This window comes from Schistocerca nitens, chromosome 8 (genome assembly GCF_023898315.1).
Source record: "Schistocerca nitens isolate TAMUIC-IGC-003100 chromosome 8, iqSchNite1.1, whole genome shotgun sequence".
NCBI classification, from domain to species: Eukaryota; Metazoa; Arthropoda; class Insecta; order Orthoptera; family Acrididae; genus Schistocerca; species Schistocerca nitens.
The window spans coordinates 601,307,005-601,326,670 of record NC_064621.1 but is presented as its reverse complement, the minus strand read 5'-3'; the positions used below and the strand labels follow the sequence as shown (position 1 = coordinate 601,326,670).

Below are 19,666 nucleotides of genomic sequence, written 5' to 3'. Positions count from 1 at the left end.
CTTTCATATTGAGAAACAAATGAGCTTAATAAGTGATGGGTACTGTAATGATCACTAAAATGCTACACACATCATAGTTTTTGGTAGAATTTTAATGTTAATTGTGGACCACTACTGCTGACTCCTGCAGGTTAAGAACTTCGGTGCCCAGTGATCAGGAAATCAGTAAGACATTGAGCAACAACACACAGAAGGAAGATTTAATTAACAGCATAAGTAACAATAATCATGTGAATTATAACATACATGAGTATGTTTATTGCTGAACAGCAAGAATATTTATTTTCATACTTACAGGAATGTCATGTCCACTAACAAAGAATTGCCTGCAAAGACATTCTACTTTTCCACTTCATACCATTATTGACATTGATTATAAATATTACTGCATGTATCACTTGCTTGTAAGTTGCTAGCACTGATACATTACTTTTATTGAACTTGAATGAAGACCACAGTGTTTGTTAATTTTCTCTGGCTGGTCAGGAGTGGTAGTTCTGTATGAGGGATTATGGTGTTTTTGTGTATCTGGTAATGTTCTTTCTACTTCATGTATTTAATTGTGATTATGTCATGAATTCAGAATTGAAAGAATGTGTTCAAACTGTTCATTTTAACTAAGAAGACAAGTATGTATGTTTCTTCAGATTCCCATATTGGTATTGTTGTAAACAGACAAGTAATCACATTTATACAGGGTGATTCAAAAAGAATACCACAACTTTAAAAATGTGTATTTAATGAAAGAAACATAATATAACCTTCTGTTATACATCATTACAAAGAGTATTTAAAAAGGTTTTTTTTTCACTCAAAAACAAGTTCAGAGAAGTTCAATATGGCCCCCTCCAGACACACGGGCAATATCAACCCGATACTCCAACTCGTTCCACACTCTCTGTAGCATATCAGGCAGTGGACCATACAACAGATGTACGGGATAACCACTCTGGGTGGAAAGTTGCTTCATCACTAAACACAATCTTTGAAACGAAAGATTCATCTGTTTCCATTTGAGCAAGGATAAAATCACAGAAATCGATTCTTTTAATCTTATCAGCTGCAGACAGTGCTTGAACCAATTTCAGACGATAAGGTTTCATAACTAACCTTTTTCGTAGGACTCTCCATACAGTTAATTGTGGGATTTGCAGCTCTCTGCTAGCTCTGCGAGTCGATTTTCCTGGGCTGCGAACAAATGCTTGCTGGATGCGTGCTACATTTTCATCACTCGTTCTCGGCTGTCCAGAACTTTTCCCTTTGCACAAACACCCATTCTCTGTAAACTGTTTATACCAACGTTTAATACACCACCTATCAGGAGGTTTAACACCATACTTCGTTCGAAATGCACGCTGAACAACTGTCATCGATTCACTTCTGCCGTACTCAATAACACAAAAAGTTTTCTGTTGAGCGGTCGCCATCTTAGCATCAACTGACACTGTCGCCTAGTCAACACCGCCTCAAGCGAACAAATGTACAACTAAATAAAACTTTATAGCTCCCTTAATTCGCCGACAGATAGTGCTTAGCTCTGCCTTTTGTCGTTGCAGAGTTTTAAATTCCTAAAGTTGTGGTATTCTTTTTGAATCACCCTGTATTTTGTTGTGGAGAGTGAGGTTAAAAGCAAGATATTGAAACAGTGAGTCACATTGCAATATCTATGCCTTGTGATACAGGTGTAACTTTAATTTTGATGTAGTGCAATCTTCCTAGAAAGTCAAGAAATTCATATAATGTATGACATATTAAGTAACTATTTTATTTGAAGCAATATCATTTTATTTTACAGGATGATAATGAGGGTCCTGTTACAAAAAGCATAAGATTGACTGCATCTCTCATTCTTCGGAACCTAGTCATCTACTCTACAAATGGAAGGAGGTAATTATTAATAGTGTTTACATTTCAGTCCTATCAATGTACCAATAAAGATTGTCATCCAATACACAAGATCAGTATTGATATAACTTTGGATACGTACTCAGATGTTCATGTATAGAATGGACTTTTGTATAGTCCGGCACTGTATGTTGTTTTGTTTTGGTTAGGTTAGTTGTGAATTACTTATACAGATTTAATATTGTTATTCTCAATCTCTTGTGTTATTCAGCTGTTGGGTTGGATAAGGTGATAGATTGCATTTCATCCTTGCTCACTGTTTCCGAGCAGTAAGTGGACACTGCAAGTTCTGGTTTTCTTGAATAAATACATGGACACATCTTGTATATCCAAGCCATGTATTGACTGCAACCTGTGCGATATGCTTTAGATAACATTAAAAGTCATATCAGGATATCTAACACTATACACGAGTTTGTACAAGGAGTAGTGGAATCAGAATTACATTTCATTAACAGTTCATCCCATCTTGGACATACGCTGTCCCTCAACACGTTTCTCCTCACACATAATAAAATTTAAAAAATCTGTAAAATATTTGTGCTCACTACTATAATAATTCATTTTATGGTTTTCATTTGCAGGATATGTAGGAGTGATATGTAACACCAAGTATCTCCCCATGTAGATCTCTGATCTCACAGTAAATAACAGATACTTTCTGTAAATCATATGACTAACTTGTGCTGTTTTGTGTTAATAACCATATATAGCGGATGGTCAAAAATACTGAAACATGAAAAACACAGTGCATTCTACATCTACATCTACATCCATATTCCGCAAGCCACCTGACGGTGTGTGGCGGAGGGTACCCTGAGTATCTCTATCGGTTCTCCCTTCTATTCCAGTCTCGTATTGTTCGTGGAAAGAAGGATTATCTGTATGCTTCTGTGTGGGCTCTAATCTCTCTGATTTTATCCTCATGGTCTCTTCGCGAGATATACGTAGGAGGGAGCAATATACTGCTGGACTCTTCGGTGAAGGTATGTTCTCGAAACTTTAACAAAAGCCCGTACCGAGCTACTGAGCATCTCTCCTGCAGAGTCTTCCACTGGAGTTTATCTGTCATCTCCGTAACGCTTTCACGATTACTAAATGATCCTGTAACGAAGCGCGCTGCTCTCCGTTGGATCTTCTCTATCTCTTCTATCAACCCTATCTGGTACGGATCCCACACCGCTGAGCAGTATTCAAGCAGTGGGCGAACAAGCGTACTGTAACCTACTTCCTTTGTTTTCGGATTGCATTCCCTTAGGATTCTTCCAATGAATCTCAGTCTGGCATCTGCTTCACCGACGATCAACTTTATATGATCATTCCATTTTAAATCACTCCTAATGCGTACTCCCAGATAATTTATGGAATTAACTGCTTCCAGTTGCTGACCTGCTATTTTGTAGCTAAATGATAAGGGATCTATCTTTCTATGTATTCGCAGCACATTACACTTGTCTACATTGAGATTCAATTGCCATTCCCTGCACCATGCGTCAATTCGCTGCAGATCCTCCTGCATTTCAGTACAATTTTCCATTGTTACAACCTCTCGATACACCACAGCATCATCTGCAAAATGCCTGAGTGAACTTCCGATGTCATCCACCAGGTCATTTATGTATATTGTGAACAGCAACGGTCCCATGACACTCCCCTGTGGCACACCTGAAATCACTCTTACTTCGGAAGACTTCTCTCCATTGAGAATGACATGCTGCGTTCTGTTATCTAGGAACTCTTCAATCCAATCACACAATTGGTCTGATAGTCCAAATGCTCTTACTTTGTTCATTAAACGGCTGTGAGGAACTGTATCGAACGCCTTGCGGAAGTCAAGAAACACGGCATCTACCTGTGAACCCGTGTCTATGGCCCTCTGAGTCTCGTGGACGAATAGCGCGAGCTGGGTTTCACACGACCGTCTTTTTTGAGACCCATGCTGATTCCTACAGAGTAGATTTCTAGTCTCCAGGAAAGTCATTATACTCGAACATAATATGTGTTCCAAATTTCTATAACTGATCGACGTTAGAGATATAGGTCTATAGTTCTGCACATCTGTTCGACGTCCCTTCTTGAAAACGGGGATGACCTGTGCCCTTTTCCAATCCTTTGCCGTGCATAATAAAGTGTATGAAAACCTTGGCATTCAAAACAGTTTCCAGTCATTTTGCAAAGGCTAAATACAGGTCTTGTATGGTTTTCAAGGAAAATCTTACACTATTCTACATACAAAATTGTGAAAAGTTACAATGATGGAGGTAGACAAGGATCACACACTGCTCTCCAAAGCAGACCACAAAGGCCCAATAATATTGATATCTGGTGATTGGGGTTGCCTGTGGAGATGTTACAACTAATCATCGTGCTCGCAAAACTAGTTCTGGATGATATGAGCTGTGTGATCAGTGACCCTGTCATCTTGCAACACACATCTGCCATGTTGGAATAAACATTGTACCTCGGAATGGACCTGATCAGTCAAAATGGCCACATAATCCTTGGCCGTAACGTAATCTTGCAGAGTAACCACGATGTCCGTGGAATACCATGATACCGCTGCCCAAATCGCCACTGTACTCCCACTATATTTTACTCATTGGACTTAAAACTTGGCCGGGAGTTGAAAACAGTGAGACAAGACTCATCCGACCAAATAACTTCTTTCCACTGCTCTGTAGCCCAGATTTATAGCTCCAGCACCTAGTTCTTCTGTTAAAAAGTGTGTGCGCATGACTGACGGATAGTTTTTGGAATTCCAGCCTTCCCTGCCAATCACTGCTTCAGAGCTGTCTTTGTGCCGATTTGGTGCTGACAGGGGTTGCGAGTCCAACGTCTGGTTCTGCATTTGTTAAGAGGCTTATTTTTCATCGTAACCATCTGTCACAATCACTCAAAAAGCACTTTCATCCATGGTGTGACAGCCGATGATGTTTTTCCGCTGTCCCCGATGTGATATAAATCTTTAATATGATATCACTGGAAACACCAAACATTTCAGCTACCCTAGTTACGGAAGCACTCACTGTACGAACACCAACAATTTGCCCGTGTTCAAATACAGTAGCTCCAATATAATCCATTCACAACTACCCAGAACACTGTCCTGAACACAACTTACACTCGCGATGTATTTAGGACATTGTGAAGATGCCCTCCATGGTCAAATACAATAGCGCAACTTGTAGAGCCATGGCTAGGATCTGCAGTTATGTTCAAGTGTGAATTTCTCACACTGTTTCCATATTTTTGCCGAACCCCTGTAGGTGGCATTATATTTTCAGTACTTGGAAAACTTGAATATTCTTATAATTTGAATGTGATAATTCTTTAACCCCTTTAATCTCCATTTTGTCAACAATACAAACTTGACATCTTTTAAATTTTTGGTAATTTCCTATTTAATTATACTTAGACAAATTTCTCCTATTTCACCGAGTTGTTCTGCCCTTTTCACAGAGGTTCTTCCCCTTGGCAGTATGATGTTGCTAACACCCTCAAAAAGAAATTTTACTGTAGTGTGCAATAAAACAATACTAATTATCCTCACAAAGTAAAAAAAGTTGTGGTGCAGTTATGATATAGTCTCTTGAAAGATAGAGGAAAGGATTGCAATGAAAACATTTCTTTTAGTGAATGGGTAATCGTGAATGTTTCTCAGGGTGTATATGCCTTGGGACAACCGGGAAATCTGGGAAAAACTTGGAATTTTTTTCATCTGGGAGGAAACTGGGAAAAACCCGATAGTTTTTTTAGAATTGTGGGAATTTTTCTTCGTTTTAGTTTTCAGTTAAATTTTTTTAGTTTTGACTGGTATGAACTGATACTCTTCTTTATGTTTTTTACTTTATCCCACTACTGCAGCAGTAAAATATAAACGAGAGGAAAAAACCAAAATAAAACTTAGGTAACAAAGGAAATATGCCATTTACAACAATAAACCACAGTGCACACATAAACGTCTGCTAACAGCAAAATATGTCAAATGCTTTAGGACAAAGGTTACGCAATACTTCATAACGACAAACCGCTTCCAATGAGCTTGACATTACATTGGTTTACATTAGGTTTGTTTGAGCAGTTGCCAGTGAGCTTACATGCTTGCGCAGTTGAGTCGCGTATGTGCAGTACCTTCTCCCTTTTCTGGCTACTTGAAGGGCAACTGTTAGCTATATCGGCAGTAGCAACCAGCAGCCAGATGCTACCTGGCAAAATTTTTCTGGTGCGCAGAGGAGTCTGAGTTGTAGTGGGGAGGGAGGGGTGTAGCCTCCATGTGTATGTGTTTACGTTTAGTGAGTCTGTTGTTTGTCTTCATTTACAGCGCTCATGTCAAATGAAAACAAAACAGATTTCTGTGGGCAGGAGCTATCAAATGAATTAAAATACCTTTGCATAATTATGGAAGGCTAAAATATGTTATTAGTCTCAGTCTTCTCACTTTATTTTATTTCCAGGTTTTTGGCAGTCGGGCATTAATTGCCTTGGAGAACAGTGAAATTATTTTTGTCAATTTGCTAAAAAAATTGACTTTTATTAGTCTTTTTCGCAGAGGCAGTCAGTTTATTTGAAACGCTGTTGGATAGTGTCAACTGTTAGCTGAATTTCAAGTGCACATTTTTATCTTGTGGCACGTATGGCGTTATGCTATAATAAAGAACCAAATGTGAGAAAATACGGTACTGGTACTCAAAGAAAATTTGCATTCCGAAAACCACACTGAAAAGCTTAATATCAAGTTGAGGCCTACTTCTCTGTGGACATGGACATACGAATGTGCACTTTAAGCTGAATTATGCATTTTAGTGTGGTTTACAAAATTCCGCTGCTGTTGGAGTGCTCTCTGATGCCCTGTTTTGTTTATGATGTAAAATCTCTTAATGCGATATACATACGAACATATGGGTTTCCTATGTCATCGTAGCTGCACATGCACAGTCATGCCTATTTTCTGGCACTCTCTGACAACTGCTGAAACAAATTCTAACAGGTTGCGGGAAGATAATGCGATTGGTGGATTGAAAACCGTTACTTTCAAAACAAATTTCATTTTACACAAGATAGGTTATGTTACGAGTGCGAATGTGCTTTGAATGTCTTAAATCATAGTGTGTTTGATTCTCATTTAAAGCTTAACATTGTGGGGGCTAGCCACTTAGAATAATTTCGAGCCGAGAAGACCAGACATTTATGTGATTATTTAAAATCATAGTGGCACATTGATCTGATGTATATTAAACTGGAACACACGCGGAAAAGACCAATGTTATATGTGAAAGGTTAGCTTTTCTTGTAGCTACACTATGTATATTAATTTAAACCATTAATTTTTTTCTTGTTGTGTGTTTGCTCTACTTAACAGTGTTTTGCTATTGGCTGACTACATCATGTGTCCTATCCTCTGAATATCTGCTGGCATAGGCTGGTGAGAACATGTGACATGAGCTATGGGCTTACGAAAGCACATTGCATTCTCGCTTTTAATACTTCGGAAACTGACATGCCATGTTTGATGGAATTCGAATATATACTTTCATAATGCGAAAGTAAGCAGCGTATTGTAATACAAAAATATGCCACATACATGTTGTTGTACATCAAAGGTCTTTACAAAATGCCCTTCCTCCTGGGTTTCGTTTTCTTAAGTGCTGGCAAGTTCTACGCAGGTGTATAAAACCTTAACCATTCAAACAACTTATATGCTTTATGGTTCAGAAACTAAATATACTGTCACTTAACACAGAAAATGTGTATTTTCACACGGGAAAAAGTGTATTTGGAAAAATCCGGGATTTTTTTTTCCCCCTGTCCGCATATACACCCTGTTTAATTGTGAAATAAAATACCCTTAGTAATCCTGTCTTAAAGTGAATGAATGAACGTGTATCAATCCATCTATAGAAATATTTCCATGCAAAAAAAGTTTTGCTGCAGTGTGATTGTATTTCAGGATATCTGTCTTATTATGATTGAGCTCTCTATTGCTCATCTCAAACGTAAATCCAGGATAATTCCCAGTCTCGAGGTGGGATAATCTTTTGGCACATTATGCCAGTGGCGCTGAAAAGTGTATCCCAATAGACACCTCTGGATATACATGTTGGTGCAGCAACCTCATTTTGCCTAATATAGGTCCGAGGCCTTGTACCTTCTGCATTAAATTAGCTTTTTAATTCCTTTGTTTGTTTTCTTTTTAATTTTTCCTTCTGTTCGTAAAATACCTTCTAAACTTCAATGGATGACTGGACCTTACTCTTCTCTTCTCATCTCTCTTATTCCAGTCTTAAGTTACGAGCACATAATCTGATACTGAAATTAAATATTCCATATAAATCAACATCAAATACTATTTGACAACCAAAATCATCGCTGTTAGCTATAAATCGGTTCTTAACAACCTGCAGAATTTGAGTGTGAGCACTTGTGACTGCTGTTGCTCCTATTTGCGAGCAGAGAAGGTGCAGCGTTGTGGGGAGCAAGGGATGTTCGATGTTGACAACATGGGAGAGGCACCAGCTTTGAAAAGTGGGAGGGTCAGCTTCGACACAGTGCCATCTAAAGGTGCGTTTACACTGCGATTTGTATCGGCACATGTATGAGATACATGTATATGCGACTTTGCGACATGTATCGCGACTTGTATGAGTTGACAAGTATCAACTTCATACATGTATGAGCGTGCGTTTACACTGATTGATTTGTATCACTGTGCGATGGCTTCCGACGATGCTTTGGAAGATTTCACATTTTTATGTGCTTGTACACTTGCTCTTTTGGAAGATGATAGGAAGAAAAGGCGGAGGAAGCGTATATGGTGGCAGACAGAGTTTCTTCGCAAACGCGCTACTCACGGAGCTTACGCAATGCTCGTTCAGGAATGAACGCTAGAGGATGGCCCATATTTTAGAAATTATGTTAGGATGAGTATGGAGGATTTCCGCGGTTTGTTATCTCTTGTTGCTCTTCTTGTGTCCAAAACCAACACAAACTTTCGGGAAGCGATTCCACCAGAGGATCAGTTGGCAGTAACACTCCGTTTTTTGGCCACTGGGGATTCCTTTTCGACGTTAATGTATCTGCATAGAATATCAAAAAGTGCCATATGCAACATTATTCTTCGTGTTTGCGAGGCCATTGTGCAAGTTTTATCCCAAGAAGTGAAGGTAAAAGTTATATATATATCAGAGTATGTAATACATTATATAATTTTTTCAAGCATCTGGCACGTATATCATTTTTTTGCTATTATTCCGGCGGCCTCGCGTGATAATGATGACAACGGATGCTAATGCCGACAGTCGTGTGTGAGACGTTGGCATTAGCAATCGCGCGACAATGCAAATGTTTTGTCATGAAATCTTCGTTTTACGAGGGCAATTACTTTTAACGAGCGGACGAGGGTACATCAAGTACTGCCTCTATAAAATGCAGTGTATTTTGTTTTGACCAAGAAGTCATGGCAAATTTTAAAGTATTACACACGGGCACAACACGCGACACAATACACAAATAACTACACAACAAACGACAGTCGGCACCTCCAAAACTCCAACAGCCGCCAAAGAGCCTAGTACTACGCATGCGCTAATCGTCAAAATAAGCGGCAGGCGACAAGACGATAGGAAATGATAGTACTGCGCATGCGTGAGTTCTTAAAATGTCGCTCATACATGTCGCGTATATGGCCAAAAAGCGATATACAAAATGTATACGCGACATGTATGAGCTCGAGGGTCCGCATACAAGTTCCGTGAATTTTTGTATGAGGTGATGTATCGCGACATGTCAAATTGACATGTCGCTCATACATGTCGCGATACATGTATCCCAGTGTAAACGTACCTTAATAGCAACAATGATACGTCAGTTATGTGGAAGCCAATGATGTCTTCACATCTCAGTCCCATGTGCGAGGAATGTTGCCTTTTAAAACAAAATGTTAGGTATACAAAATGAAAACTGGGAAAAGGAAACAAGCTCATTTTCCTGAATTACTGTCTGTGCAAGATGCTGTTGTTAACAAAGATTTTCAACATTATTGACATATTTTAATACCTCTTCAGGAAGAGTTTGAGCAATGTTTCCAAGATCAGATGGCACTAGAAAGTGATTTTGATCTGTTCCCCTCTCCATATTCAGTGAATATTGATTTAATCTGATCTAGAACTAGAAATTTCGGACCTGCAGGAACTAGAACTAGAAATTACGGACCTGCAGTATGATAGAAAATATGAAGACAAATGCCAGTACATGAAACCATCTTGGAATTCTATAGACATGTACTTCAAGATAGATCTTCTCCTTTCCACAGACAGGTGGCCACCATAATATGAGTGTTCAGTTCCATGTGTGTTTATGAACAATTGTTCTTTGCAATGAGAAGTAGTAGGACACGCCTGAGAAACTCTGTCTGGTCATAATGTAAACTGCACACAGCATCTGCAAATTACTCCAAACAGAAGCAACTGTTAAGGGAGAAATGGGCTGAATCGTGATTGCAATCTTTTATTTAGCCTAGTTATTACTAGCAGTTGTTACATGCAGCCTGTACCCAACAAGGTATTGCAATCTGTGTTTCAGATTATTTTTCTTATTGAAATCCATAGCATGTGAAAACTCTTGGATACATCCATAATATGTGAAAACACTTGGACACATTGTGGAGATAGTACCAGCAGAAGTCATAATATCACAGGCTTTGGGAAGATTGAGCAGAACCAGAGATTTCTCAATCTGCGAAGAAAACTCCTCGAGCAGCTAGTCATCCTCAGACGCAGCACTGTTTATTTTGAAGAATTCGGAGGGTTTGGAGGGATGAACTTGTGACACCAGGCAGGCTGTTCGGAGGATTTGGAGGCATGAACTTGTGACGCCAGGCACGCTGAGAATTAAGACTAATGTGGGGAGGGGTGTGGTGAGTGGGCAGCAAATTTCATCATGTTGTTCACCTTGGGAATCAGTACCTTATACCTTGGCATTTTATGAATGTCTAGTAAGTGTAAACTGCAGTTTCATTGTACTGACTTGTAGTAGGGAATGTCATATTTCCGTGCGCTATCAATAAATGTGGCACCTTTTGGGTGTGGTGATTACAACTTTTTAATCATTTGGCAGACGGAGGACTGTGGCCACCGTAGGCTAGCTTGCAGCATCTCCGATTGTGTCCCACACTTCAAATTACTTCATTTTTGTATAACAGCTCACAAAGTTAATTGAGGAAAATGTAGAACTACAGTATAACCCCACTTTTATGTTCCCATAATTAACGTTTTCCCAACATTTACGAATTTTTTATCACTCCTATCAAATTTCCTGTGTTCACAATGTTAATTTGCATTATATTTTGTGTTTAATATCATTATGAAATAATGTTTGTGGAGAAAAAGATGACATAATTGTCAGCAAATGACACAGATGTGGCATTGTCCTTTAAGCAGTGTTTACAAACATTACACATTTAAGTTTCTTGACATCACGACCCTCTACTCAAAAATATCTGAATCAATAAAAGTTGGGAACAATACATGCTTTATTTCCTTCAACTGCTAACCTCTGCCTGGCAAGGTGGCTGATGAGAGTAACTAGGTTCGTTCGAATAATGACCAATCACAGCAGTTTTCAGTCTCAACTGTGCATGTGCAACTTCATGATTGTTGCTCTCATCATGACAGCTCAAAAGCATATTTCACGTATTTTCGTTGTTTCGCCACTTGTAGTACTAGTTGACACCTAGCGTTGCTCAAATGTTTCTGGTTTAAACATTGAAAGACTGTGTTAGTTAAATATTTTTCATGCTTAGCAAAATTCATTTCGAGAATTTATTCTCATTGTCAAGTGCAAATATTTACATTAGTATTTTGTGTTGTGTTTCACACACAAACTGTGTGTGTGTGTGTGTGTGTGTGTGTGTGTGTGTGTGTAAAACCAAAAAATGATGACGAGATTGCACGAAACGCAGCTCAGCACATATGCAAAAATCACACAAAATATGTACTTAAATATTGGCGCTTGGCAAAGCGAACAAATTCTGTGAAGCGTCGTTCTACGCGTGAATAAATACGTAAATGGTGTGGGGTTTCATTATTTAAATAATGAACGAAACTTATGTGGTGTGTCTATTTAAATAACGAGCGACACAATAGCAGGCTCTCCAAGGACATTGATTATTATGAACAAAATTAAGTCAAACATTTCTACTTTCCAGGCAGTTAACCAGTTCCAGTTATGTCAGTGGGTAAATGTAGTAAAATATTCAGATAACCCAAATTGGATAATAAAAAAGTCCTAGGGGACTGATGACCTCAGATGTTAAGTCCCATAGATCTCAGAGCCATTTGAACCATTAAACAAGCCCATAATGAGTATTTTGATGCCTATTATGTATGTATATGACGTTGTTGTTGTTGTTGTTGTTGTTGTGGTCTTCAGTTCTGAGCTCTCCATGCTACTCTATCCTGTGCAAGTTTCTTCATCTCCCAGTACCTACTGCAACCTACATCCTTCTGAATCTGCTTAGTGTATTCATCTCTTGGTCTCCCTCTACGATTTTTACCGTCCACGCTGCCCTCCAATACTAAATTGGTGATCCTTTGATGCCTCAGAATGTGTCCTACCAACCGATCCCTTCTAGTCACTAACTCCTCTTCTCCCCAATCCTATTCAATACCTCCTCATTAGTTATGTGATCTACCCATCTAATCTTCAGCATTCTTCTGTAGCACCACATTTCGGATGCTTCTATTCTCTTCTTGTCCAAACTATTTATTGTCCATGTTTCAATTCCATACATGGCTACATGCCAAACAAATACTTTCAGAAACGACTTCCTGACACTTAAATCTATACTCGATGTTAACAAATTTCTCTTCTTCAGAAACACTTTCCTTGCCATTGCCAATCTACATTTTATGTCCTCTCTACTTTGGCCATCATCAGTTATTTTACTCCCCAAATAGCAAAACTTCTTTACTACTTTAAGTGTCTCATTTCCTAATCTAATTCCTTCAGCATCACCCGACTTAATTCGACTACATTCCATTATCCTCATTTTGCTTTTGTTGATGTTCATCTTATATCCTCCTTTCAAGACACTGTCCATTCCATTCAGCTGCTCTTCCAGGTCCTTTGCTGTCTCTGACAGAATTACAATCTAGCTTCTAAGATAAGTCATAGGGTCAGTATTGCCTCACGTGTTCCAATATTTCTACGGAATCCAAACTGATCTTCCCCGAGGTCAGCTTCTACCAGTTTTTCCATTCGTCTGTAAAGAATTCGCGTTAGTATTTTGCAGCTGTGACTTATTAAACTGATAGTTCGGTAATTTTCACATCTGTCAACACCTTTTTTCTTTGGGATTGGAATTATTATATTCTTCTTGAAATCTGAAGGTATTTCGCCTGTCTCATACATCTTGCTCACTGGATGGTAGAGTTCTGTCAGGACTAGCTCTCCCAAGGCTGTCAGTGGTTCTAATGGAATGTTTTCTACTCCCGGGGCCTTGTTTTGACTCAGATCTTTCAGTGCTCTGTCAAACTCTTCACGCAGTATCTTATCTCCCATTTCATCTTCATCTACATCCTCTTCCATTTCCATAATATTGTCCTCAAGTACATCGCCCTTGTATAAACCCTCTATATACTCCTTCCACCTTTCTGCCTTCCCTTCTTTGCTTAGAACTGGGTTGCCATCTGAGCTCTTGATATTCATACAAGTGGTTCTCTTCTCTCCGAAGGTCTCTTTAATTTTCCTGTAGGCAGTATCTATCTTGCCCCTAGTGAGACAAGCCTCTACATCCTTACATTTGTCCTCTAGCCGTCCCTGCTTAGCCATTATGCACTTTCTGTCGATTTCATTTTTGAGACGTTTGTATTCCTTTTTGCCTGCTTCATTTACTGCATTTTTATATTTTCTCCTTTCATCTATTAAATTCAATATTTCTTCTGTTACCCAAGGATTTCTATTAGCCCTCGTCTTTTTACCTACTTGATCGTCTGCTGCCTTCACTACTTCATCCCTCAGAGCTACCCATTCTTCTTCTACTGTATTTCTTTCCCCCATTCCTCTCAATTGTTCCCTTATGCTCTCCCTGACACTCTCTACAACTTCTGGTTCTTTCAGTTTATCCAGGTCCCATCTCCTTAAATTCCCACCTTTTTGCAGTTTCATATATGATAAACATATATGATAAACTACAAAAATGCAAGGGGGTTTCTGTACATAACTTTTTCCACTTAAAAAGTTATTTTCCGCCTTTTACATTTTCCCGTATTTTACACCATTTTTCTAAAGTCCCATGACAAATGTAAAAGCAGGATTTCACTGTATATGTTAATAAAATTATGTGGCACTTGTTTATGTGTTTCATTTGTAGCAATAATATTTTGTACAGTGATATCCAAGCAGCTGGTAGCTGAGTGATGAGCATGTGACAGTAACTGTTGTGTCCCCTGCTCATCTCTCCATTCGGCTTCCCCCACTCTGCCCTGTGCCAGAAATGGGGGTGCTGTGTTCGCTGTGCTCCATGCTCGCACCCAGCTGCCCACAGTCCGTGCTCGCACTCTGCTGCTTAAAGCTTGCTCTGCGAGCAAGTTTGTTGTGAAGCCCTATTCTAAATTGTCCACAAAAATTGTTTACATATTTTCCCTCCAGTTTAAATGGAATTGTGTACTAAATTTACAAGGTTTCTCCCTAACTGTTTGTTCACAGATCATATTTGATGAACAAAGTGGATTAAGAGAGAACTGAAAATTTTGCTGATCCTTTCGTTCAGTTACATTGTTGATTTGTTCCTTCAGTGTTGCTGAAGTCGAACTTGTGCGTCAGATTGTGATTCCCCTTTTAAACTTAATATTGCAGATTCTCATTCAAATAAATTTCTGTTTCTCTCTAAGTTTTCTGGATGTAATTCATCAGTGTGTTCATTTGATATATTGTTTTGTTCACTTTTTTTGTGTCTAACTTCAGATTTAGTTCAGTGAGCTAAAGATTCTTAAGATCTAACATCACGAGGATGTAACTCTGCCTGGGTTGGTCTAAAACTCGCCATTATCAGTCAGCAGGAGCTTGTAAAATTATATTGTAATCTTCTTCCAGTTTTTCTGTTACTGCTGGCATACAATCCGAACACTTGAATTACATTTTCCCAATTCACAAGAGTGACAAATGTCTATGTAGGAAAATTGTTCTAAAATCACACACATACGAACTACAGCAATATTGCAATGTCCATATCATAAATGTATGTAAAACCAGAGTCTAATTTATAATCTGGATTGCATAATTTTTATTTGCTAAAACTAGGAAGTAATATATTGGAACAAGTACATTCAGATGAGGGGAAGTGTCTTTCCAAATTTGGTATTTTGTGTAAGACAAATTTGAAATTGGAAAAAATAAGTTTGCACCAAGACTATGAGAAGACACTGTTCAACTTGAAATGATTAACAACTGTCAGAACTTGTTGCTGTTCTTTGATAAATTTAATTTGAAAAGAAATTTTGAGATGCTTTGCTGACAAGCATAAAAAAAGCAGAAGAGCTACCTGGTCTTTCCTATAGTTATAAGAGAAAATGAAAATGCCGTGCCCCTGAGAAGTAGGCACTAGAGGTGAGCAGAAAGAGGCTGCATTTAGAAAAAGAGCTTATATTCAAAGTGGAGGCTTTCACTGTTGTTGGCTGAAAACAGTATTTGCACAAGAACCATTTAGATTGATAGAATACAAAATTGGCTTTCATGCAATTTCTCTCCCACCTCTCCCTACTGAGTGGGTGATACATATTGTGCATTGATAACCTGTCAGGTAATCACATGAGACCTTTAAGTTTATTGTAAAAACAGGTTTTTCTTCTATTAATCTTGTGTTTCTTCCTTTGTGATAATGTATCGCAGTTTTTTTATAATATTTTACTAGGAAATTTTTCTTTGCATTTGAGGGCTCACAGGCTGAAACATAGTGTTCAGTCAGTTGTATTAAGGATGATTGCATGATGGAAAAAAATGAAATCTCTAATGTAACAGATTTCTGACAGATAATGAAAGTTCTTTGCAGATACTGTTATTGAAAATTGATTGGTTTCTGAACAATCATGTGACTCTTTCTCTTTGGGACTGTTTTTAATTTAATACGGATTTTAAAGATTTTTGTTAGCCAAAGAATGAAACTTGAGAGCCAAAATCAGATGTTATAAATTAGAAATAAACAAGTAAAAGATGGAAGGAAATAAATTGTTCGTTGTGTGGTGCTGGTTGGGTGTGTGGTGCAGGTTTGGCAGTGGCAGCACTTCCATAGGGTGATTTTGCAGGATTAATTTATGATGAGTGTAAAATGGAGGTGTAATGGCTAATGGAAGGTTGCTCTGGGGCAGCTGAAGGATTTTTGGCAGAGTTGGAGGAAATCATATCTTAAGCATAGAAGCTAATTTATGAAGTTGTGTCCAAGGGTGTTACATGATAAATAGAATAATTTATATTTTATTCTTAGTGGGCAACATTTTGTTTAGCTTAAGCAAGAGTATGTAGGGAGGTCTATTTACACATTAGCTCGTGCAGGGGTAGTTTCAGGATGCAACAGTATTTGCAAGGTTGGTGGTATGTTTGCTGATAGTTTGCATTTAAACAGTTCTGTTTCTCATAATATCCGAGTCTACAAGGATGGTAACCAGTTCTTAAAACTACAAGAAAAATAACATTCAATGCAGAAGGAATGCCAGCTGTCAAAATGAAGATACCAAACATTATTGATGAACATAGTGTGCACAGATATGTGAAAATAGCCATGAGACTGGTGAACATGTACATGAAGAAAAGTAAATTTGGATTTAGAAAGAAGAAAGTTAATTTCACATTAGAAGATGAGTTGATCTGTTTGAGGAAGTGGGCTCAAGGTCAGTTTGTACTTCTCAAAGTGTTCATGAGTCACTGTTAGACTGGATACTGTGAGTTTTGGGGCTACAATGAAGTTCACTCTGGATGAACCATTAAGTGGTTTGTATTGGAGAGATCTTTTTCACGATGGTATTGGCATTTACTTGACATTTATATTTGACCATCAAAAGTGAAATAATAATTTGCTGAAGTCATAAAACATTGGCGTGTGTGTGTGTGTGTGTGTGTGTGTGTGTGTGAGTGTGAGTGTGTGTGGTTTTTTTACATTGGATTGAAGGGGTACTGGGAAAGGAAATATTCAACAGCAGGTTGACCATGTATACCTGAAGTATTAGTATTAAGTGATGTCATGTGGCATCAACAGTAAGAAAAAGGCTTTTGGATTGTGCCTCTCAGATGCAACTTTTAAACTGTAAAATTACAAGGAGACAGGATAATCCAGTTAAATCTAACCTCCAGGAGATGAAGTGCTGGTAGAAACACTTGCAGTAGAAAATAACAGTCCTAGCTTTCTGAATGAATATATTTCTTCCTCAGGGAGGAAAAGGGGGATTGTTTCTGATGTTGACTGACATGTATATCAGATTGCACATTATTTTGACCATTTGTACTTGCAATACATGAAACCTAAGTTTACAAGATGTGTGTGTCAATTCTGATCTCGCTGTTAGTTTTCTCCTTTGATGGTTGTTTATTTTTATTTTATAGTCCTTGTAAGTTTCAAACATTCAAAATTGTTTTTGTAATCTGGGACTAAATAAATTTAGTGCATTTCAAAACCATGTTAATTCCTGCTGTGTCTCGTTGACAGGTTTCTTCGCAGTTACGAGCCTCATCTTGCGGGCATAGCGCTAAGCAATGTGGAATCATCGCGAACTATTGCACAGGTGCTGTATGACATGAATCAACAAGCAGGCCAGAGGTGACCCATCTAGGAGCATCATAGTGCAGCAGCAGTATGTGACTTTTCCACTGTCATCTGTTCAGCTCATATTTATTTCCTTCCCCAGCTTCACTGTCTCTTCTACATTTCTCAGCTGTCACGTTTTAATACTTCCCTTTTTAATCGTGGGGCAGGAGTTTTAGTGGTGTATGTGAAATGTTTGAAGTGTACAAATGTTTAAAACGCTTGGAAAGTGAGTATATAATAGACTTGTTAAAAGTGAAGCTAGATAACTGTGTAAAAACTTTGAATGTATAATATTAGTGCGATGACTGGAAATTTTTTTACGAAATATAATTTATGATAACCGCTGAACAGTGAAAAAAAGAATGGTGTGTGTTGGACTGTGCGGGATGCCTCATGCCTCCTTAATGACGTGGACCTAAGAGGCATGCAGGTATCTCATTCTTAGTATTTAACTGACATAAAAGTCCTGGGATGTCAGAAAATGCCATTTATTTCTCATTTTTTATGTAATTTGTGTTATGTGTAGCCATGGAAATGGATGTGCAATTCTTTTTCTAGTATTTATTGGAAAAATGTAGATACACAAGTCATGTACATAGCTATGAACATAAGCTTTCAAATAAAATTTCTGTACTGTGTACGGATTTATCAGCTCTGTGAAAAATTTGGATGTGTACAGACAAAATGGAAAAAAAATTATTTGCTGATGGACATTACAGTTCTTTTACTTTCTTTTGTATGAAATCCTTGAACGAAGAACATGCAGCCCAGGTTTGGTAAAAAGGAAGAGAAAGAGAGAGAGATAGACTGTGTTACCTTAGTTCTGCGTTCATACGACATAGAAGTGTCATACTTTATCACTGGATTACAAATATAACTCAATTGATCACATTTTATAAACCAGTATTATCAACAGGATTTGTGAAAAAAGAAAGACACAGAAAAAAGCTGATACTGATTATGTGTTATTTTTAATACAGTCAGTTGTGGCTAACTTGAAATACGATAAAACATTAAAAAGGTATCTGCTTTATATATCAATCCTAAAATGACTTGTTTCTGCAATGAAAAGTTTTATTCTAATGCCATAGGTTATTGTTTAATGTGATACAATCATTCCATAAGGAAATGTGAATGTGTTGGCTGCATTGTAGACAAGTGTCATGTAACACGCAAAATTTCAAACAGCCCAGACTTTCTGTTTATGTATGACATGGGCAACATAAAATCAAGCATTACTGTGGGCACAGCATTTGGCACATTCTCATGTACTTTTTATTGACTGTTATTTATTTTATATTGAAGAGTAGAAAAATTAGAGGCACTGTAAAATGTCCACCAGAATTCAGAAATAAATAATTGCATTTATTGATTTGTAACATGTAATTTCTGTATCACCATAGTATTTGTCTGCTGTTGTCTGTACAATGGTTTTGTGCTAGATATGTTGGCAAATGATTAAAGAGTTTATGGATCAGTGACACTAAAATTGTTAATGAGAAGCTTACACCTCAATTCGTGTAAGATTATCATAAAGAATCCCTTCATAGATCAGACTTTGTTATGTAAAGTCTGCTTTTTGTCTAAGCTTTTTATCCTCTTGCTGTATAGTGTACCAGAATCAAACATGCATGCTATCTCATTCTAGCTAGGAAGCAAAAGAAAACTGTAGCAAGCAAAAGAAAACTGTAGCAAGCAAAAGAAAACTGCTGCAGTTACAGGTAAGTTACTTATGCAGATAAACATACTTTTTTTAGGCTATTACCTGTGCATTAGACTGTGATTACAATCAACAGGAAACATGCTGAAGATGTAAATTGTGGTTTGATGTGTGAATTAGACCTATTAATCAAAGTGGTATTCGAGATTGCAGGCTTAAGCACAAGTTAATATGATTTTTAGTTTCATGTGCATTCCAAACACTGTGGATGTCATACCCAAAATTACATTTCATTGGCTCTGTGATTCTGA

General features: G+C 37.9%; 1 protein-coding gene across 10 annotated transcripts in view; it reads left to right on the top strand.

Annotated features, from left to right (window-relative positions):
* LOC126199221 (AT-rich interactive domain-containing protein 2) overlaps window positions 1-19,067 on the top strand; it is a 323,635-nt gene extending 304,568 nt beyond the window's left edge. For all 10 annotated transcript variants that reach the window (XM_049936005.1, XM_049936012.1, XM_049936003.1 and 7 more), the window contains 2 exons: window positions 1,796-1,887; window positions 17,597-19,067. In XM_049936005.1, coding sequence (XP_049791962.1) covers window positions 1,796-1,887; window positions 17,597-17,711 — 207 coding nt within the window. In that variant the 3' untranslated portion in view covers window positions 17,712-19,067. The remainder of the gene's footprint in view (window positions 1-1,795; window positions 1,888-17,596) is intronic.
* Window positions 19,068-19,666: the final 599 nt, after the last annotated feature.